Here is a 23013-nt window from a genome sequence, read left to right on the forward strand (position 1 = left end):
GTCAGAATCCTTCCAGTTCTGTCTATAAAGATTTCCACAGATGACAAATGTGAGCTGGTTACACCCAGGCTCATTATTCCTTCAAATCATGAAGGCTAAAACCATATTTATTTTAGCCTTTAGCATCCTTAAATTCTTAGAAATTATATTACAAAGGTCTAGCTTTTATTTTACAGTACTGAATCCAAATCAGGGCAAAAGATACAAATGTATTTTGCTCCTGTGTGATGAAGTATTGCAGAAGTTGGGCATCCTAATCCATCTCTAGTTCTCTTGGAAGCCCCAGACCTGGCAGCCTCTGGGGAATGCTGGGGCTGGAGCCAAGCACATGCAGCTTTATCTTGGAATTTCAACATGAAAGGGAAAAAACAGCAAAAAGGAGGGAGTTTAATAATTGTAACTAAAAAGTGATCACGATAAGCCCTCAGTATTTAATTTTAATCCAACTCCCTTGAGCCAGAAAACTGAAGGAGGCCTGGAAAGTTTGTAAATCAGGGACAATAAGAGAGATGTGAGGATGGTTTGTGCAGCACTCAAATACACACACACGATGTAATTGCCTGTTTTATTTAGTGGAATCACTTTTGTAGATTAGAAATATTTCCAATTCCCGTTTTACTCCAATGCAAGCCTCCACCATCGACAGGCGTAACGCAGTTTGTTCAACTGATTCCAAACCAAAAAAAGAAAAATAAAGGAAAAAAAAAAAAGAAAAAAAAGTACAATCTCAAAAGTTAAGTTAGAAACTAAGTTCACACATTTTCTTTGGGACCAGGAATCTGTACATAGTACAAAATATACATTTATTGAACTTTCTGTAAACACACAGTTTGAATTGTGTAAAACTGTAAATAGTGGGTGAACTACGTGGAGAATAATTTATTATATATTGTTATACATTCTACTTAAGGAAAATAGTTATGCTCTTGTATATTACTCTGTTAAATTTATAAATTCCATAATGAAGCTGTGTAATCTGCAAACATGCTTTTCAAGCTTAAATCTCTCCATTCGTAACACACATTTATACAGGTCATCAATGAAAAAAGTTACACTTTCCACAAAATAGATATAAAGAGGTCATGATTTTCTAAAAAGACAGGCACAGCATGTCACTACAAACGAGACTCTTATGGTGTGGAGTCAATTCTGTGAGAAGACAGGTGAAAACTCTCTAATTCAGCATGTTTGTACGTGGTCTTAGGAACAAGACAGATGCTAGAACCCAAAATCTCTGCTTGTAAAGATTTATCAAACAGCTGGTCCTGGAAGTCAAAGCTCACACTTTTCAGATATGCAGCACTCCCTGGCTGGGAGAACCTCAGCTTTTGTCTCCTATCAACTCTTGGTCACCAGTAATTGAGTTTTCCAAGCAGTGAAATACCCAGCACCATTTGCCAAGAACATTTGCATAATTCAGCACTTACTCCAAAAAGTGGATTCCTGGCACCGAAGAGTTAGATGTGGTTAATAAATACAATTTAACTCTTGGTGCCCAAGGTCATCAGCAAAACCAGGCTGGGAAACCCCAACTCCCATGGGCTGCAGGCCATTAACCCATGGAATGTGGGGTAACAGCGTCCCAGCACTGGGATTATTATTAAATCTGGTGTGCAATGCCCAGTTTCCAATTTAAGGGGCTGGAAATTCCAAATTGCAGCAGACTTCTCAGTCTGGCATCACTCAGCAAGAATAAAAAGTTCCCCTATAAACACTGTCAAAGATCCTTTTACAGAATGGTCCATAGAATGGCTGGGTTGGAAGAGCCTAAAAGATCACCTAGTTCCAACCTCTCAGGAGTCCATCACTGGACATGGATGTAATTCTATGTAAATTCAGCACATTTAGTCCTACATTTTCAAGGTCTCATTGTCTTTCCATCCTGGATACATAATTTTGGATTTCATTTATTTGCAGCTAAAAGCACTGCATCAAAGATCAAACCTCTTAAACTGTGCTCTTCTGAGGTCTTAAAAGCAAAAAAAATTCTTAGACATTTAAAGAATAAAGAAATTATCTCAGCTTAACCAAACATTTTGCTTTAACATTACCACTGTCTTCCCTTTGGCTTTGAAAGCTTTTTCAAATCCCAAACTGAATAAAGATTACATTTGGTTTTCATTCCAAGAGAAGTGGGATAGTTAAGGCTCCAACAACACGTGCAGAATTTGTATGTTGTGAGCAAAAACTCCACCAATGTCAAGAGGATGTGAAGTTAAGTTTGTGCCTGATTTTCCCAAGCCTATCTGACTCTAATTTTCCCCTGCAGTGTGAACAGAAATATTGTATTCCAGCCTGAAATCCCAACAGAGAAAATGAAATTGGGTACCCAGTATTTGCACTGCTCAGACTGGCTGGAATTCAGTAACAGCTGAATTGAAACTCTGGACCTTGCTCTACAGGCATCAATAGAATAAAAGTATTGATTGTTTGAGGACCTGCAGTTTGTTTTCTCATTATTCCTAAAGGTATTTATCAAAATAAATAACAATGGCAGCTCCTTCAAATCCAGAGGCCTCCTCACAACACACATGGGGAGTCCTGTCCACCTGGAAAAACCTCACATTCCCAGCAAGCTCTTCAGAGCCAAAACTTCATGGAAAAAAAGGGAATTTCAGCTTTGCCTCAATGTTACTGAGCAAGCTGAGAAGTGCTGATGTTGTGCTCTTGGAGGAAAATGGTACAGGCCTGACACAGCACCCACCCCTCAGACAAATGGCTGGTCACACAGTAGTGAGGATCATTGGTTTTATTCTTCTTATTTTGGATAAAAAATTAAAAATAAGAAAGCAGGTGCCTAGTGATATTTTAAAAAATACTTGGGCAGGAATCAGTTCAAGTTATATGTAAAAATCTGGCTATGCATAAACCACTCTAGAAATCTGACCTGTCATCCCACTTCTACCCAAGTTTTGACACTTTCAGATTTTCTTGGTTCTATAGAAGGCATTTGTTAAGTTAAGCCCACTTTCCCAACTTTTGTGGTGCAAAAGTTGGAGAGTTTTGTGATCATTGCATTTAAAGCAAACCTCTCCCAAAACACTTTCCTAAGACATCAATATCACTCCTGTTCCCTTAGCCTGGAAGCAAAGACTTTAGAAGAATGTGTACAAGAGATGGGGAAAAGAAAGATCTGTATTGCTGCTACTCAAAAAAAAACCATCAAACAAAACACAGAGAAAATGAGGAATATGCACAAAGCCTAAGTGACTACAAGTCAACAACTCTGACACAATCAGGAGATTAAAGCTGCAGAAATTTTTTTCACATATTAAGTAAATGCTAGAAGTAGTTGTCATTTCTCTAGAAACAAATTGTCAATGGGAGACAATGTAAACTCAACTTTTAACATGTCTATTTTTTTTTCTACTTAAATGCATTTAGTGGTCCATGATACTAAAGAGAGGCTTCAAGTTTTCCTACAGCTTCCTGACCTCCTGAGAACACGTGCCACAGCCCAGGTGGCTGCTACCTCATACATAAAGCAATGTTATAAAGCAAAATAAGGCCACAGAGTGCTTCAGATGTGCACACCTGGGTCTGCAGAAAACTGCAGACTGTGCAAGCACTCCAGAGAAAAAGCTCTCAAAAGATTGGAGTCTCTGATCAGTATTTCAGACAGGTCAGTCAAAATTATTTAGCCACAGAGTGATACTTTTAAATTCTGCTCCTTTCTTACAGCCTCTATAGCAGGAATCACATTCATTTTTTGGTGCTACAGCATCCTGGAAATTCACATCTTGAGCCTCTTATCACCACTTAGAGAGCCAAAAAACCTCTCCAGCCAGATGGAGAGTTTACAGCCTGAACTGGCCCATAAAGGCTCAGCTATGGTCACCTCAGACACAGGTAGTGGTAGTAACAAGGAGCCACACTCATTATCTAAGAGACATCATTTTCATAGCTGGTAAAGCTTGGCACCAAGTAACACTTCATTTTCTACACAAGAATGTCAGGTACAGCCCTGCAGCTCTACAGTTTTGCTGTCTCTGAGCCTATGCAAGGTACATCAGGTTTGTATCAAATACTGTATTTGCCAAAGGATGAGGAAAAGGGCACTGGCTTCCCTAAAGGTTAGCCCCTTTCAGACATGGCCAAGTTTAAATACCAAGGAACTGAAACACACCAAGTCCTTTGTGCACAAAAGCAGCTCAAGAAGGTGCAGGCAGAGATGGAGGTGAACATCTTGCCCTGATGAAATCCTGATGTACATTGAACTAAGGTAAGCTGTAACAACCATGTCATTAACATAATTGTGGCAGCCCTGCTGTCTCCCACAGGACAGAGCTCCAAACTTCCAGAGAATGTGAACACAGAGGAAGGTGGTCAGCACAGAACTCACACACAAGACACTGAGACTGAAATTTGATGGTTCCAGTTTAAAGAAAAGAAACATTTATCAAAGTAAAATGTTTGTCTTAAGTGGGGAAAGATCTGCAAAGGCTGTGATGCTCCCTGCACAGGCCATCATTTATCTGGGTGTGGTTTCCCAAACGGAGGCAGGAGGGGTGGGGCAAGCATTCCTCTGCTCTCAGTCCTGGCTCCCCACTCTCCATTTTTCCCTAGCACCAGCACCCTACAGCTGGATTATCAATTTACCCAGCTCAAAGGACAGTTGTTGTTATTTTTTTTCTCCTAACTGCACACCCACTTAAGGACAATCACTGGCACAAAAAAGGCAGTAGGGGCAAACTAGGAGCAATGGTTTAGTCTTGGCCTAAGATCATGAAACCACATCTTTAGACCATAAACTACTAAAAATGGAATGCAATAGGAAGTGTTTCCTGTCCCATTGTATAAAATTAAGGTGGGATTCTTATCAGGGAATCAACTGAAGTGAAAACTGATCCCTAATTTTGTTAAATCATCTTAAGGTCCCAACTCCTGAACTGAGCAAAATGGCTCAGACATGAACCTATACAGTGACAGCACCAGCTTTGCAATAAATAATGTAATGGACATTGAAGTCAGTTTGCTACAAGTAAATGTTGAAAAGATCAGCTTTGGCACCTGCAGGAACTCCCAAGGTAAGTGCTCCCATGACTCATGTGCTGCTCAGTATTCACCAGGCACCTCGCTGACACAACCTACGCCTGCCACAGCTCAGAGCAGTTCAAGCACAAGCTGATGAAACTCCTCTCTCCAATTCTGACTCCAGCTCCAAGTTTAACTGAGTGATGGCTGTGCCTCAAGGTGGTGGTGCTGCTGCTCCTGGGCCAGCTGAGAGCAAGCCCAGCTGAAAGGCTCAGGCTCTGTTCCTGCCCCAGCAGAGTACTGGGGTCTCTATGGATACAAAGGATTTACAAAGCCTTGCAAACCTAGGATCCTACTTAATGTCACTCCATTTAGTTCATCCAACATTGGTTTAAAGCACATTTTAGAAGCTTCTGTCTTGAACTTTTTTTTGATGCTGAATTAGCGAGAATTGTTTGGAACAGTTGTCTATAAAGCAGTTACAGGTATTCTCCCAGAACGATCAGCCAAACATTTAATCTGACTATAACAAAACTCACAGAAACTGTAGCCAGTGAAGCTGTCAAATGTAGAAGGAAAACAAAGTTGCATGGCATACGAAGCAAAGTAGCTTTACAAATGTCATTTCCTTTTAAAAACAAGCAAATCGGGACCATCCTATTTGAACATGTATTTAAAAATACATCTGTTAACATCACACAATTTTCATTTTTGTCACACATGAATCTTTTTCCAAGAGGGAAATAAATAGCACACAATATTTCAAAATAAAAATTGCTGCCTTGCCCCTGAGGTGCTAATGTTTTTAGCATTTAAAAAAAAAGTTTCTGGTGCAAGAAGGAGATGCACAAAGGTGCAAAAGTGCCTTTTTTCTTTTCAGAGCAGTGAAAAAAGTACAGCTTGCCTCTTCTCTAGGATGCTTTATATACTTAACTGGTTTATTCTGTAGTCAAAGTCTGTATCTAAAATGGCAGTGTTTATGCATACATCACAATTCAGTGCTCTGAGCTCATCAAAACGCTGAACGTAGGCAAGAGAGAGAAAGGCCTGAAACAGCCTTTCTGCCACTACCCTCAAACCTACTCACATCACCTGTAGCAACAGAATTATTTTCTTTCTAACCTTCAGGAGACCTCATCAGAAGAGGCTTCAAAAAATCTCCTTTGTCACTGAGACAGTTTAAGTGATTATGGTTTGAAGTATGGCTTTTCACACCACAGTTTTGCTTCCGATTGTTAAAGTTTAAAACTCAAAGGTTCCACAGTCCAGTTCAAGGTTTTGCAGTTTCCAAAACTAAACTTTAGTCTCTATGAAAAAAAAGGACAGAACTTTATCTGCCTAGTCCTAAATTAAGTTGAGCTTTTCGCACTAATACGCCATGTATTATTAAATATGCTCGTTAATTAGGTGCCTGTGAAGCTATAACTTAACATCATTATAGTTTTGCACTCTACAACAAAATTAGACATTTTAAGCATTTATTCATAGGTAGGTAAGGAACTGGTTCTTTAAGCAAAAATTGCTATAAATTTATAAATACAAATAGTGCTTATGTTTTCTTCATTCATGCTTGAACAGATTACAAACTGAATACAATGAAGTTACGTTTAAGCACCCCACATAGACAAGAGGGATAAAAGAAAAGTTTGCTGGTATATACTATACTTAGTTCCAAGACACTATAAGTTACTTTTTCACTGTTCAGTGTTCCCTAACTCTGCATTAGTTTTAAGGCTATATATACAAATATGTATATGTCAAAGTTAGGGAAAGACAAATATAGCAAAATGCATTGTACTACATTTTCCTATCAAAAAGTAATTATACACCAAGTTCTGATTCTGTTTAACTGCAGTAAATGTTACAATCTACTTGTTTTACTGATTTTCCTTTTGAGGAATCTGCCTACTAAATGAGTAAACTACATATTAAATACAATATTCTCAACCAAAAAGACAATACAAGGTGCACAAAACAGCAGTTTTGCAAACACGACTGACTTGAAAACTTAATTTTCGTATGCTCAATGGGAGAAAGCTAAGCTTAAATCAAATTAGTTTATTATCTTATAAAATTTTAAATTAGAATTTTAAACAACAAACAGTTAAATATTGTCAACATGCTATACCTCAAATCACAAGTACTGTTTAACCACTAGTCTCTCATTCTAAGTAAGTGGGTCAATTAAAAACACACACCATAAAATGTTAAAGATTGTCAGGCTTTGACAAATGTATTTTTATCAAACAGTAGGCAAATTCAAACCAATGCACATCTTCAGTAGGGAGGGAAAAAAAAACAAAACACCAAAAAGCCTGAAAAAACCCACATTTGTAAAAAATAGGGTAACAGATTAATCCCACATCATCCTCTAGCATATGGCTATGTCTTGGGCAATAATCAAAATCCTTCCCATTTTAAAAATGGGCTACCAATTAAGAAAAATATTCTTCCACAAGTAAAATATCATTTAAAATGGCACTGACATTTTAAAAGGCAGGAAAAGAAGGAATTACACATTTATGGGTAAATGTCTTGTTTGTTAAATCAAGCTTTATTGATAAAATGGAATTCAAGAGTATTTTTCTTGGAACAGCAGCAGACCCAGCCAATCAGGATTGTAAAAATGCTGCAGACTCCTTCTTTATGTAGAAAGTTGTCTTCGTGCTCAGTGATTAGTAGTTTCAGGTAAGGGTTAATGAAAAAAGAGGTGCAAAGAACCAAGGTGTTCTAATTCCAAGATTGGTACATGTATGAACAGGATACTGTTAACAGGGCATGATTTAACTACCACTGAACTCCAAATCACAAATCCCTTCGACTCAACGTGAGAGCAGGAGTGCATCCAAGAAAATGATGTATGTTTGTTGAAGAATGTGCACTACTCCTAAGTTATTTTTCCATTGCCAAGCGAAATTCACACACTGTAATTTCTGGTAGGTTGCCCATGAGTTCAGCTTTCATATAAACCAAAAAAGTTCTCTTTAACAGTTTTGTGCACCTCTTGAGCACCTAGCTGGCTAGGCTGCTGCTCCTTGCAATCCAAAACCACAACATGATTTTTAAAAGGGGTATATATTGTTGCATCACACAAGCCAAAACATTTCTTCTAACCTTTATAGTGATTTAAAGCGGTTCATAATTAAATATGAGCATTTGTACAAAGACAATTGCACTTTACAAAAACAAAATCATACAACATAAATCGCTGGAGTCTGATTTACAACATGAATTTATGGTTTGAAATCACGTTTACAGAAGTCTGTTTTACAAAAAAAGATCAGTTCCTGGGCTAGATGTTGTACTGCTGTAGTCACTCTCACCAACACATCATATTCCCTTCTTTAATTAAGGTTGAGGATGGATGTTAAGAAGGGCCACTGAGGTTGGGCTGCACTTTCATTTGCAGGATGAAAGGTGAACTCCACAGCTAGATGAGCAGTTTTACCACATATCATCAGTTGAGGCAGAATCCTTAAAGAAAAAAGAAGGAACCCTTTAAAGTCTGGAGTGCCCATCCTTGCGGCCGTTTCTGGATAATCCAGACTGAAAAGGGTAAAGACTTAAATCATTTCAGGAGTCTCTTTTCTCTCCCCTTTCAGAAACAGCTTTTATAAAGGATCTAAACCCCACATATTCTTAATTAACAAAAACATTAGAATCAAGAAATTTCAAAATATGACCAAGTGTTTCATCAATCCTGAAAATAAGATCCTGGGCATGTTACTCAAAAGCATTTCCAGAGCCTTTCTAGCTATTTCTTGAGTAGTTAGAAGTAATACAAAATGGATACTCTCATCTCACAGGTGTGAAAAAAGAGCAGGATGTGCTCATGTCATGTGTTATCACCATTATCATCTTTTGTCTTCTCAGCCCTCCCTCGTTGCAGGGGAAGATACAGACATCAACTGACACCCTGTTATAACTCAGAGCTATTTTAACACTCTTAATTTAAGGTTACAGAAGTGTAGTTTAGGCAACTGAAGGAAATTGTAATTTTGGATGGTAATAAAACTGCAAGGGGAAAAAAAGAAATGTATGTAACAAAAATAAAAATATTGAAAGTAGAAACATGCTGTGCTCCAAATCATAACTGTATGGTCACACCACTCAGTATTTCAATCTATCCAATACCTGAGTGTCCCAAAAATTCATTCCATTTAGGCCCACAGGCAACAGCAGATTTTGTATAACTACCACAAGCCTGACAAATGTTTAACCAAGTCCTGGTTTAACCAGTATTTAATTTTACCAAGTGTTTTTTAATCCATTTGACTTTGTGTCAGGCCTGTTCCCTTTTCCCTTGCTTAGGCTGCTCTGTATTCAGCTTTCTCCACCTCATCAGGTGGGCTCACAGGTTAACCAAGAGCAAGTGGGGCCACAGCTCTGCAGCTGAATCAGCAGCACAGGAGTCAGAGCAAACTGCTCCTGTGCACCACCTTTGGTGGTTTCAGCAACACCTCCTCCTTTTCCCTAAGCAATTAAGGGGCAGGATGGGCTTTTACAACAGTTCATCCTGGTGCTTCCACAGCTACACCTCCCCATCATTACTGAGGCTGCAGGAGGTAGAAATATTACTTCTCTTCAAAAACACTGCCTTAGTGACTCCTTGGAGAGGAGAGAGGCTAATTAAGTCTCTAGCAATGCACACATGATAATTTCTTAGCACTGAAGTTCTGCACCCTTCATTCAATCTTGCACACAGAATCCATTGCAAACTAGAGAGGAACAGTTGGCACGGGGGTGTAGTTAAAAAAACACAAACTGAAATTGCCCTTTGCAAAAGTACCACCTCCAGCTTTTCCTTCAAGACCAGAAGTAGCAAAGGAGAGCAATTACATGAAAGAGCAAAATGGTTGTTTCAAGAATGAAGAATAAAAGCAGCATGAGTAAAAATGCAAGAGCTGCTTGCCAACTATTCCATATGCAAATTTCTGTATCCCAGTTGCCAACAAGATCACAAAGTTTGTGTACTGTGCATTTGTAGAACAGCAACATACTACAGAATGTATTTTGAAGGTAAAGCATCCTCTTTCAGCCCCAGTTTAGGAATTTTAATGCTAAAAATAGAATGAAGGCTGCCAAATAAAACTAGTGCACAGTTGTAAGGCCAACGCACAATCTTCATGTCTGGCTGCATTTCACTTCTGTCACATCCAAGCATGGAAGAAATTTCTGCTGATAGTTAAAGGATCAGTTTAACTGCTCTGTGAGATATTGTATTTTCAGTGACAGAATGTTGTTTCTGCTGATCAAACTGCCACTGGAATCATGCTCATGTTCACTGTTTGGTTTATCTTCCCCCCATCCTGACAGTGGATTTATGTCTCTCTCAGCACTGACATGTAAGAACCCAAAGTGTTTGCTTGCTGTAAGATGCTCTATGCTTAAGAATAAAAGTGTTTACACAGTCCATTTGGTAAACTAATATATTCTTAACACATCCATTTAACCTTTAGATATAGCATTTTTCTTCTTGATATTTAGGGAAAAATGTGTCCTATAAAGAAGGGGGGAAAAAAGGTCCCCCCATGACTCTTTCCACCATTTGGCAACACTTGGAAACCCAAGCAGGACTGAAATAATGAAATGCCAGAGGACAAATGAATCAACCCTACTGGAGTTTTGAGATGATGATCAGCAGAAAGCAGCAGAAAACAATTACAAAACACAGTCCAAAAAGCACAACAGTGTTATTCCTTTCTTGGGGGAAAGGGTCTTTAACAGGAATTTGCAATATCTTTCTTTACAAAACAGCTCAAATAATTGGGGTGGGGAGAAAGAGAATGTAAGAGAAAAGATACTTACAGCATCATCATTCCTGTAGGGGTTCAGTCTGTTATACACAGCTTCAATCACACTCCGTCTAGAGCAAAGAAAACAAAAAACCCACAGGATTTTAAGGCTGTGTTTTTCTTTTTTTTTTTCCAAGTTACATTCCCAATTTTAATTTAAATGCAAACTTTAGAAGATTCTAAATTCACAGAACCATTTTAACTGCAAGTTAGCACTTTAAAACTTTTTTTTTTTTTAAAAAAAGGATTTTTCAAAAAATCCTTTAAAACCTTTAGGCTTAACACAAACAAGGCTGAATAACCCTTGGAATTCAGCAGGAGAAGGGCACAACCTGGCAGTCAGGTCTTCCCTTTGAAAAAGGGCAGCAGAAACCTCAATGGACACTGAATGTCCTGGTCATTTGTGCCAAAAACCCACTGGTGTAGTAGTGTAGTATGGCATGTATTATGTATTACTTCCATAGGGGAACAGAGTTGTGTTATTTTCTGGACACAAAAAAATTACATTCTGAAGTACATTTCTGTTTGTGTTATGTCCTAAAAGTGCACTTTCCATGTGCAAACATGAAAAAAATAGATCGAATAGATCTAGAACAGTATTCTTCTACAATGACATGGCCAATACTCTCCTGCAATTTTTTTATCAAAGAAGCCAACAAAACCAATACCAAAAATAAGAAATAAATAAATAAATAAATAAATAAATATATAAATTGCAGGTTTGTGTATTGTATCTTCAGAATGAGATAAATTTTGTCTGGTAAAAAAATATAAAAAAATTTATTCAAGCATTTTTTTAGTAACCTCCTTTTAAAAAGGCCCCTGCTTAGCATATTTAAGATAGCTTAAAATTAACCTTCATCCCTGGAATTCTTGACTTTTCTAATAGTGATAGAAAATGGGTAAGAAACAGATTGATGAAATATGAATACATTTGCAATCAACATGCAAATGAGCAACATGATTTTTATTTATTTTTTTTAACACAGGGTGAAAAACTGAGAGTCTAAAAACCCCTTGAAAACAGGTAATAAAAAAACCCAAAAAAACCAAAACACAAGTGAATGTGAGGCTGAAGGAAGAAGCTGCCTATGCCTTTCCCAGAGTATAAGGAAAAAACTTTGAAGGGAGAACAGGAAGGAAAGAGGGGAGTAAAAAACAGAAATTACATATTGGACTTTAAATGCAACTTTCTTTTGGATCCCCTTCTGCAGAACCAAGTAAGATGAAGTGGCAGAGTGTGGTGCAAAGCAAAATTCAAAGAGCAACCTTTAAAGTGCTGATGAATGCATGCAGAGCAATCACAAAGGAGTGCAAGAGAAGAAAAAAAGCAGATGACAAGCTTTGTAATCATCCTGCAACACTGAAGAGTCAGGAACTACCACGTATAAACATCATAGTGAATGGTTATAGGGCATGAAAGAAGAGGTTGGATTTAAAGCAATAAAATCAAGCAATGACACACAAGGTACATTACACATATGGATTGGAAAGTTTCCCATATCTTTCAAGAAATAGGTATCTTTGATTCTAAATACAGGCAGGTTTCTTGGAAAGCATTATTTTCCTTCCAAATTGGCACCAGTGCTTTAAGTTACATAAATATACAATTAAATCAATATTTCTCTAAGTCCCTATCCAAACTAGCATCACTGATACCTAAAATCCTGCTGAAGTCACATCACTTCAGCATTTCTTCACAGCCATGATGCCACTTCCAGCCAAAGGAGATGAAGAAAAATCAATTTGTATGCTGCATTTCATGAGTAACTGACTCACTCATACTTCAACAGTACAGCAGCCCATCCTAAATAGATCCTATTATACTTTAAATTGCCATCTCTTCTTCTCCTAGTCAAACAGTTCCTATAGGAACACTATTGTTTTCTAGAAGCCATCTTTACAATGATCACTTTATAATTTGTTCAATTTATCCCTTCATAATTTGTTCAATTTATTAATTTATAATTTATTCAATTACGTGCCTAAAGTCCTGATGTTTTGGTGTAACAATACAAAAATCATACTCTGAAAAGTCAAAAATACTCTGTATCATATGTGCCCAATCCTTTTTAACACAGCACAGGCCCATGAAGAATCTTTTGAATCAAAAAGCTCTTGGTTTGGGGTGCAAACAAGCTGAGCACTTTGCTTCCTTAAAGACTGAATATTTGAGAAACCACAGAGCATCACCACTGAACCCTTTAAGGACAAAGTCAGCTATATAAAACTACAAATTTAACTTCCCACTTTTCTTTTTTGATAGATTTCTATCTCGCTTTCAGATTTGTCACAAGCAGAGAGGAACAAAGGCAAATTTTTAAGCAATTACAACATGGCTACAGACAAGAAAAGAAAGCTGCCAAGCAAAACATTTTATGCATATCACTCCTTGTTGAAGTGTAGAACACTTCAACCCAAGTAATTAAAATCAGGGCATTATTTTCACATGTTCAAATGTAACATCCCCCCAGAAACCCCAGTTAATTACAAAAAACAGACACTCAGGCCACCCTTAAAAACCCCTCACTCCTTCCCAAAAACTACAGTTTGACATTTAATTTTCGCAATGATTCATAGCCAACTCCATTCTTAGGCTTGTCCTTTTCATCCAGAACAACTGAGTAATAAAAACTGGAGAACAGATCATCACCTTTTGTCCTGTGCCCTTCCTCCCTCCCTGTGCCCCCCAACTTTTTTAAGAGTGGCCTTGCAGTCACAAAGTGACTCAAATCCAACCCCACATGTACACGGATGTGAACTCACTTGCTTGCCAGCTCCCCCCCCGGCGGGAGGTTTGGGATGCTCTCGGTTGCTAACGTACGCATCACGTGGACTAAGTCTGGCACTCCTTCACCCTGCTTCTTTATGATCTCTGGGAATCAGAAGTACTTTTTTTGTAAGTGCAGTCCAAATTTAACTTCAAAAGATTGAAACACTCAGTTTTATCAAAAAAAAAGGCAGCTTAACATTAAAAATAAAATTAAAAATTAAAGCGACAGACCGTACTCAACATGGTAATTGTTAACTTTGGTTCCATAAGTAAAAATCTGTAACAGATTTGACACAGATTTACTGCTGTTCACATGCTGACTTGGTTTTAGAAATACACAGCTACCTAATAACAGTGGGGAAAAAAATCTTTAATGGCTTTCCTGCTATACATTAGACAGAAAATGTAATATCCTCCCAAGGCATGGGGCAGATATTAACATCAGCTTTATCACTGCAACACAAGATAAAATATTATTGCCATCACAGAAAACATATAGTATTTTCAAGAAATAAAAGGTTAGACATGTCAGAAGTAATTCCCATGGCTGTATGTGTATTAACCAATACTTGTACCTCACTGCATTACAGTAACATGCAAATTTTAAGGACTATTACACATAAATTAAAAGCCAGGGACATCTAATTGCCAGTTTCATCCTCAACTCAGGAGATATTTAAATTCAGGGCAGAAACTTAAAGCTGACCCACTCCAGCTTCTGGGTGAAGAGAATCTGTATTGTTGCCACAGCCACATTTGTCAAGACATTAATTCTTTAACTTTATTCTTAAGCCTGGTTGGTTTGGCTTTCTTTTTTTTATTTTTTCTTTTTTTTTCTTTTTTTTTTGTGTTTGCTTTTTTCTCTTTTCTCCTCAAGTCAAAAGCACACAGTTTTATTTGAATCCAAGACACTCAAGATCATACCAGAAGAAGTATGAAGAGTCATTCCTTAAACAGGCATTTTATGAAATTTAAAGAACAAGAACATTTTTTAAAATGCATCTCATTCATTTCTCTGTAAACAAGAGCTCTCAGAAGTTGCAAAACATGTGAATTATTAAGACCTGGTGCTTTTCATCTTCAAGTGAACACTGCAACATGCATACAATAATGTGTACATATGTGCACATCTATACATGCATGTATGTACATGCACACTGTTCTTCATCTAATAAAGCATTTACACAGTTTGAAAGTAGTTGGAATTCATCAGTACCACTTTTGAAAAATACTTAAGCATTCAGATTTTGCCCTAAATTCCAGAAGAACATACCAAGTTTCCATTTTATAATTTGTGAGATAAGGCACATTGAAAGCTTTTAAAACCAACACGTATCCAGTCCTTTTTAGTCAAAACAAAACAAAACCTAAAAAACAATTGTGAATTACTTTTTGTGTATGTAATGGTTTTTCAGGGCTGTGTGTGTTTACAAAAACCATCAGCTCTGTTCTGCAGTCAGGCTGTGTAAATTATTTGCAAGGTATAGTGGAAACACTGCCTAGTCCTGAACCAGCATCAAACTCTGCAGCACAAAGCTTTAAGCTGTTTCCTTCAAAACTTCAATTTTAAATACATGACACTGCACACCAGAGACACCTCAAAAACTTGCCATTTCCTCAAAATCTACAGCCAAAGTTCATGTTACCATCTTACATTTAGCAAAGAAATAATCTATGAATCTTAAATCTGAATAAGAAGCCAAGATCTCAGATTTGGTTTGCCAAGTTCCTTTATTGTGCAATTTTGAACATCTAGAATATGCTACATTGTGCTAGTTCTAAAGTTCTGCTGTACAAAAATAAGGAATTTATAGTTGACCTATACTACACAGTTTCACAACCTGTAACTGCAGTACATTTAACATACAGTCTCCACTAAATGAATACATTTATATTTTGATAAAACTATAGATACAGACTGAATGAACACTGAAGACACAACAAATGGAGTCGGTCTGCTAGCTGTGTTTAATTTATTGGAATTTTCTTGTTTCAATACACCTTTAACCCTCCCCCCAGTCTTTAATTTACTTTTAAACCTTCTATACATTTTCATGGCATCAAGTACTGGAAAAATGTACTTACAACCCTAAAATAAAGGATTCAAAAATGGGAATTCCATACAAAGTTTAAGAAAAAGCCAGAACTTTGTTTATGTGAAAATTAGGGAAGGAACATAAAACAGCTAACTTAAAATTATTTATCTCTACATAGGTATAAATATTGCAGGGAATATCTATTACGGAATGGTCTTATGTAAAAAAAAATGAGAACAGAAAAAAAAAGCTTAGACAAGTTTCTTTTTAGAGTCAACACATTGATAACACATATTAGTGCAAATAATAGCAACACATTTTGGAATGACTGATCACTTCTACCATGAAGTTCACAAGATACTTTAGGAGTAACATTGATTTATTGCAAGTAATGGCACAAGGATGCTTCTCCACACTTGCTGCTTCTTCCATTATTTGTTGCAGCTACAAATCTGGACCACAAACACATCAGGAGAGTCTTAAGTGACATGGTAAGTAGAAAAGTTTCTACATTTTTTAAAATCTGAATCATCTCTCCTTATTCAAGATGACCATCATTATTAAATCCTATTCAGTCTTAAAATTTGCACTAGTGTTTAACAGTATAAAGGTATATTCTGGGCTGAGGGGATAAAAATACAACCAGAAAAAAAATGCACATTCGAAAGGATCAACTCTCATTACCTGTTGGACTTCAGTGAGTACTGAAGTTCATAAAAATATGTAATATGCATTTTAACCAAGTTTCCATCTTAATGAATTTTAAATTTAAATTGATATTACAGATTAGTAAGATCATTCTAAAAGTACTCTTTATATTTTTTAGTTCCTTCAGCCAAAAATCAGGCTTTTAAAGTTAAGCACTGCCACTCTTATAGTATCCTAAGATAAGAGCAAGATTATTCACTGTAGTGTATAAAGTTTCAGATGCTGCAGTAGTCCTACCTCACTAGTCAATAAGGCATTATCCACTTACTTCAGAAAAAATGCAATGGCACATTAATTAATTAATTATATATTAAATAACAAAGTTATCATCAACTCCTGTTCTTGAAATTCTGCCTTGGTTCAGGCCTTTCAACTTTCCTCATGCATAAGTCCTAAAAGGTCAAATTCTGCAAACAGCTGATACAAATCACTGCTGGGTTGAGTAGTATTTACTAAATATTCATTCATTTAAATAATATTTTTGTGCAACAACAGACAAAAGATTGAGGATAACTCTAAAAATTAAGCAAAGACCCTTGAGAGGAAGTACAGTAGATCTCCTCAAGTTGTTCAGATATCATCCCATTAAATTAGTATTAAAGTGCTTTATAACTACATACAGAATCCTTCTGCCTCTATGCAATTATCACACTTTGATCATTCCTGCAAATTTCCTATTTGTATAAATGCAAAGTACCAGCAGCCAAATTCCTTGTATGTACCATAACCACATGCAGGTCCAGTGTTTAGGCTGTTCCTTTACAAAATGAAGCAGCTGCACAAAAATGCCAGCTTTCCTCACTGTAACATTCCTGGGGTAGGATGAGGCCAGCTGAAGAGGCAGCCTTGGCTTCATCGTATTTTCATATTCTAGGTCACGGGTTTGTCTGAGCTCAGACACAATATCTAAGATAAGAAGGCAGCACTTGCCCAGATAAGGAGAGTTACCAGGCTGTGAATCAATGTGTGAATGTACAGCACACTTGTTCTTCAGCAGATCTGTGGGTGGGCACACACAGAGAGCTCCTCCTGGTGCAAACCTGCTCCCTGCTCTGCTGACACCTCCCTCCCGCAGTGGGACTGCACGGGGACATTCCTGCCACGCTGCCAGGGACATTCACACCAGCACTGACTGCCACCAACCCCTCCTCTCCTCTCAGGCAAGTGTGGGCATTAAAACACACAAATGTCTGCCTGGGCATTTGTTCAGGGGCAGAACAGATGCAGTTTTGCTGAGAGCTGGCAAGTGAGGCTTGGAAAAACGTGGTACTTTCTGCAGGAGCACCTACACAGGTTGTAAGCGCTTTAAAATTGCACATGGATTTGTCTGAGCCCAAAATTCCCATGCAGGCAAGTTCTCTGTGAAATTTCTGGAGCTGCACTGTGTTACCATCATGCAAGTTAAGGAGGAAAAAAAGTGCATAGTGTACTCCTCTAACTTACTAACCACTGCTACCATAGCTGTGGAGAACTCTGCCTATCGTGCCCTGTGTGCTATTAAGGGTTCTTGGAAGTATACACACACATAACTAGACTTGTAACATATAGAGGAGTCCACTTCAAAAATAGACTTAACCTATGCAAATAATGCATACAGCATGTCTTAGATTTCAGAAACAAACTCCAAGATGTAGTTGGTTTTAAATATCAAAAGGCACTATAAATGCAGTTTTAATCAGAAATCATTTGAATCTACTTGATTTCAAATATCATTTTTATGTGATCCAAAAGCCCCAGACTCACAGTTTCAATTTAAAGTTTAAGAAAAATTTTAAAGTTACTATCAAGATGAGTACCCAGCTTTTGTTTGTCATGAATGCTTAAAGATTAGCTTTGACAAATTTCTGACGTACTTTCAAATAAGTAAATATGTAAGCAGGTGCTTAAAGATTATAGTAATTGAGTTGTAACCCTACTATTATTGGATAATAAAATATTACAGCTAACTGATTTGTACTTAACTATAAATAGCACTCAAATGACCATCTTCACAGACACTTTGTAAGATATTCTGATTATTTTCTTTAACTTCATGTGACAGGAACCAGGATTCACTGGTCTGAAGTTAGTGCTGTCAACAGACTCAGGAAGAACACTGGGCATAAATGAATTCTCTGCCATCCTGAATAATTTTCAGGGCTACAGGCTGCTGCACTTTCATAGCAGAACTTTTTCAGGATATATAGAGTGCCTTTTTCAGAGGTACACAGGATGGCCAATGGCACTTGAAGGTCTATTAAAAAGCCTGTATGTGTTAAGGGTTTAATTGTTGGAAGGGGAAGGGGGCCAGGGGTCTGTTTAGAAACAAAGTTACTTATTTTTTTTTAAATGATCCACCTTCTACTCTGCTTTCCAGGTACTTGTCCAACTCTGCCTCTCTTTTCACCGCCTCTGGTGATACCTTTGGTGCATTCGGAAAACAGATCAATATCACACTCATGTTGTCTCGACTTCCCTGGTGGAAAAGAAAAAATGATTTGAGAAATGTATACACACCAGGCTAAACACACATCAAAGCATTTTAAATACAGAAATTCACAAATCATATTGTATCAGAATCCAGCTTTCACTATTATGGATTAATATTACCATTAGAATTAATCTCCCTGTACCCCTTAGAGAATTCCAGGCCCATTTATTTGGTACAACTCTTCAGTCATTGTTTTTTCCACTTTTATGGTCTGAAGATTACATGGAGCCAGTTACAGACACCCCACTGTCATCTAAAAACTGACATTAGTAATGAGTGATGTATAATTACAAAGTTGTGTTCCATCTTGTTTTAAGTGCCATCCAATCATTTTGGGAAAACAGCTGAATGGGTGAACAAAACCATTACTGCTCAAAAGCACTAATCAGCAAGGTGCTAAATTCAGACAGTGCTTCCACTAAAAATCACAGCTATTAGGTTTTTTTCTTCTCCTTTTCATTTAAAACAAGAAAAGTTGAAAGCGATAGAATTTGTTGAAAAACCAGCTGTAAGGTACCCAGATCTTTGCAAAAAATATTTACATTTAATACTCCAAATAAAGGCACCCCAATCCTTGAATATTTAAAAATACAAACACATTCTGCTTATGCAAAGTAAGCGTTTGGTTTACTTACAATACCCCTGTGCTTTGGCCTACAAACATGCATCCACAGGCTTAACTTTTAACACTAATTAACTCCACTGATGTCAGCAAGAGCAAGAACAAGCCAGTGTGCACAACAACAGTATATGGGTATGGGGAGGTGCTGACAGTTGGCTCCTGCAAAGCTTACAGCATCCACAAGCCACTGCTCCCTTCCTGGTATTTGCTTTTAGGATTGCCAAAGAAAAATAGTAACCAAAAATGTAACCATTATCAATCTGCCAAGGTGTTGGAAAGCAATTCAAGTTTTTCAGATGGGAAACAATGATCCTGTTAGCCATGTAGGAAGAGCAGGGATGTTGTCTTGATTCTCTAGAAAAAAGTTGGCTTTTTTCCTTTATGGCTGCCAGTTTGCCTTTGCAAAATAAGTATCAAGCTATGAAACTCAGTAACTGCATCACACTGCAACTTGTATTAATACAAAGTAGAAGTTAATGCAGACAAAGTTACATAGTTTTGTTAAACCAAATAGTCTCCATCTGCTAGAGCTGGTTTCAGAGCTGTATGATACAACAGTGAGTAAGAAATACAGTAATTAAACCAAACGAAAAACTAACTTAGGAAGCCAAGTCTTCAAAATACGAAGTCAAGGTTCACTGATTCTGCATTTATCTTGATGTAAATATGACAGTAATGTTAATACTATGTGCCCAAGAAAGCAGGGGAAGATTAGGAAGGGAAAATACACTCTCTAGCCTGATTAAGTCTTAAGAGTTGAGGTTTTGTAAAGAACATTATGAAACAGAAAAGGGCAGTTATTGTCTTTAGCTTGCCCATAAATTCCCATTAGCTTCTTGTTTTCCACTGATCACAGTATATCTGTACATGATTATAACCTCTTAATTAACCAAAACCACCCAGAAAAATGTTTCTGCTGCGTGTTCATTTCCCCTCTACCACCATTTTTGCAGGAAACGTGGTCATCACTGTCAAAGTCATGTTACCATAAACCACTGAATATTTATAGACTGGAAGCAAAGTTATTATTAGCTTGCTCATAAACTTCTAATAGGGAAAGCACAGTAAACTCCTTCTCTCAAGTCTGGCTACCTTGTACAAGCAGGTGTCAACTATCTCATTGCAAACTTTCTCAAGGTCATCAGTGACTTCAAGTCTGGATCTTACAAAGTCACACAGCTCTTCATTTCCCATAACATCCCAGATACCGTCGCACGCCAGGATGATGAACTGATCATCTTCTTCTGATCTCTCAATTTCATAAACTTCAGGCTCGGGTGAGACCAGCTGTTCTGTAGGACCTTTCCCATGGACACATTTGTAATCAAAGTCCCCAAGTGCCCTTGAAACAGCAAGGGAGCCATTCACACGCTGAATCATGACGGAGCCACCTGCATTCTGGATCCGCTCCTTCTCCAGAGGGTTACTTGGTTTGTGATCCTGTGTGAAGAAGTGAACCTTCCTGTTTCGACAGAGCAAACCTCTCGAGTCTCCACAGTTGATGAAGTACGTGTGTTGGGGAGAAATCATGACACCCACAGCTGTTGACCCACTTCTGTCTGCGCCATGCTTCTTCTCAGAGATGACTCTCATGTGTTCGTCAATTTGCAGAAAACCTGTTCTGATGCCGCTCTTTACACTCTCCACAGACGGTGGCCCATCTGGCCCTTTAAAATCCTGGTTGCTCGTGATGTGATCTAATAAATGCTCACAGCAGTACTTGGCAACCTGGGATCCAGCGTGCCCATCATAGACAGCAAAAAACGACCATCCATCAAGTCCATTTGGCAACCCAATCACAGCCGTGTGCGCATCCTCCATTTCCACACGCCAGCCCTGCATGCTGCTCAGCCCGTAACGCAGCCCATTCCCCTGCCCCTGGGCGTTATGCTTCTCCATCTTTGGCTTGTCTAAAAATGCTCCCATGGTGACCTTCCTTCAGTTCTGCAAAGGAAAAAAAAAAAAGGATTATTAAGATATTTCTTAAAAATCCTGTTGGAAGATATTAAGTATTGGTACAAGTAAGATGCCCAAAGTACACAGCTATAAAGCTGATTTTTCTGTGCCTCCAGTCAAATTTGCATTGCTTTCATCTAATTTAAACAAGGACACTACTACTAGCTGAACTGCACTTTTCATATTTTTGTATTTTCAGCTGTTTTACTTGAAAAATTCATGTTCACTGTCATTCATGGTTCTGACAAAAGCCTCTAATAGAACTATGTATGAAACCACTTTCAAAGAGGACTTGTTAACTGGCACACATCTGAATGGCTGTTCCCTGCAACTACTGAGCCATGAAAGAGTTCAATGTTTCTAGGACACTGGCATTCCCTAGATCCCTACCTGCTGGCCACAAACTCCTGCTACCACTGCTTTTCTGGTAGTGATGGGAAAATCAAAGCAAACTGATTAGTTTTTTTGGGGTTTTTTTTTAAGATGGGGATTTCAGTGGTTTTTGGGTTGGGTTGTTATTTGGCTTTTTTTAAACAGATAAATGATAAAAATGACCAAGAGGATGCTAGAGTCTGCATAAAGGAAAAAGCAACACTGGATAAACTAGGACTGGGAAGGAACAGAGCAGCTGTCCCTTTAGGCAGCAGCAAGCCATTAGTTTGGCTCAGCCATCTTGTGAAAGCTCATCCTTAGATTTTCAGTTAAATTACGCAGCAGCTTCTCAGATGTCTGTGCTGCAGATTTACTTAAAACCCTCATGTATTCATGCTTCACTGAAAGACAACTGCCCCTGACAAATCTGAGGAAATCTGTTTGGAAATAAAATCACAGGTATTGTATATTCTTGTGTGAATCAAGATTCAAGCCAGACCCATACACTGCACACCCTCTCCTCCTTGGGCTGTGATGCAGCAAATATTCATGCTGAAGAGAATAAGTGATATTTGCAGGCAGTGTAAACTGACTGGTTTATCTTCATGGTTTTCACACCCTAACCATCCAACCCACCCTTCTAATCCACATCGCTTTATTTGTGCATTCATTATTAAAAAATCGTACAAAATAGGTCACACATTTTACATACTTGCAAATTATGCCTTGGGAAGCATCAAAGAGTCTGCAAATCACTGTTATACAATACAAAGTAATGGAACAAAACTGTGAGCTTTTCTGTTTGAAGACTGTGGACAAAAATTAGCTGTGAAAAGAACCTCAAAAACAGATTTTACCTGAGGCCCCAACTAACAGCTGCACTAGCAGAAAAATCAGTACACCAGGGGTTTCAGGAATGTTTAGCTTGACCATGGAATATATTTGACCAGTTTTCTAAGTGACAGCATCATGTTTTTATAACATGCTTTTACTGCAATACAGCCCCAGCCATTAATGACACCACATATCCAACAAAGCTCTTCACACTGTCTCTTCCAGCCCCTGTCAACCTTTCTGAAACATCTGTGTTAAAATAAACAGTCAAGAAATGGTTATATTTGATCTCACCACAACAGTGATTCAAATGTGAGGCATGGGGACTGGTTATGCACTCTTTGGCTCCCGTGCTTTGCTAACAAAAACAAAACACATACTTGAGCTGTAGGGGGATGGCAGCAGTGATTCACCTCTGCTTCCCCTCACCCCAAACTGGAGTTCTGCCTCTTCTCAAGTGAACACTAAATATT

General features: G+C 37.9%; 1 protein-coding gene across 2 annotated transcripts in view; it reads right to left on the reverse strand.

The window, feature by feature from the left end:
• Window positions 1-546: 546 nt before the first annotated feature.
• Window positions 547-23013, reverse strand: part of PPM1A (protein phosphatase, Mg2+/Mn2+ dependent 1A) — a 35141-nt gene continuing 12674 nt past the window's right edge. Inside the window, exons 2-6 of one of the 2 annotated variants that reach the window (XM_054635866.2) lie at window positions 20471-21322; window positions 18624-18741; window positions 13536-13644; window positions 10783-10840; window positions 547-8520 (exon numbers count right to left, since the gene is read on the reverse strand). In XM_054635866.2, coding sequence (XP_054491841.1) covers window positions 8473-8520; window positions 10783-10840; window positions 13536-13644; window positions 18624-18741; window positions 20471-21304 — 1167 coding nt within the window. In that variant the 5' untranslated portion in view covers window positions 21305-21322 and the 3' untranslated portion in view covers window positions 547-8472. The remainder of the gene's footprint in view (window positions 8521-10782; window positions 10841-13535; window positions 13645-18623; window positions 18742-20470; window positions 21323-23013) is intronic. The other variant, XM_054635867.2, reaches the window with a different exon arrangement.

Source organism: Agelaius phoeniceus, chromosome 6, assembly GCF_051311805.1.
Source record: "Agelaius phoeniceus isolate bAgePho1 chromosome 6, bAgePho1.hap1, whole genome shotgun sequence".
NCBI lineage: Eukaryota > Metazoa > Chordata > Aves > Passeriformes > Icteridae > Agelaius > Agelaius phoeniceus.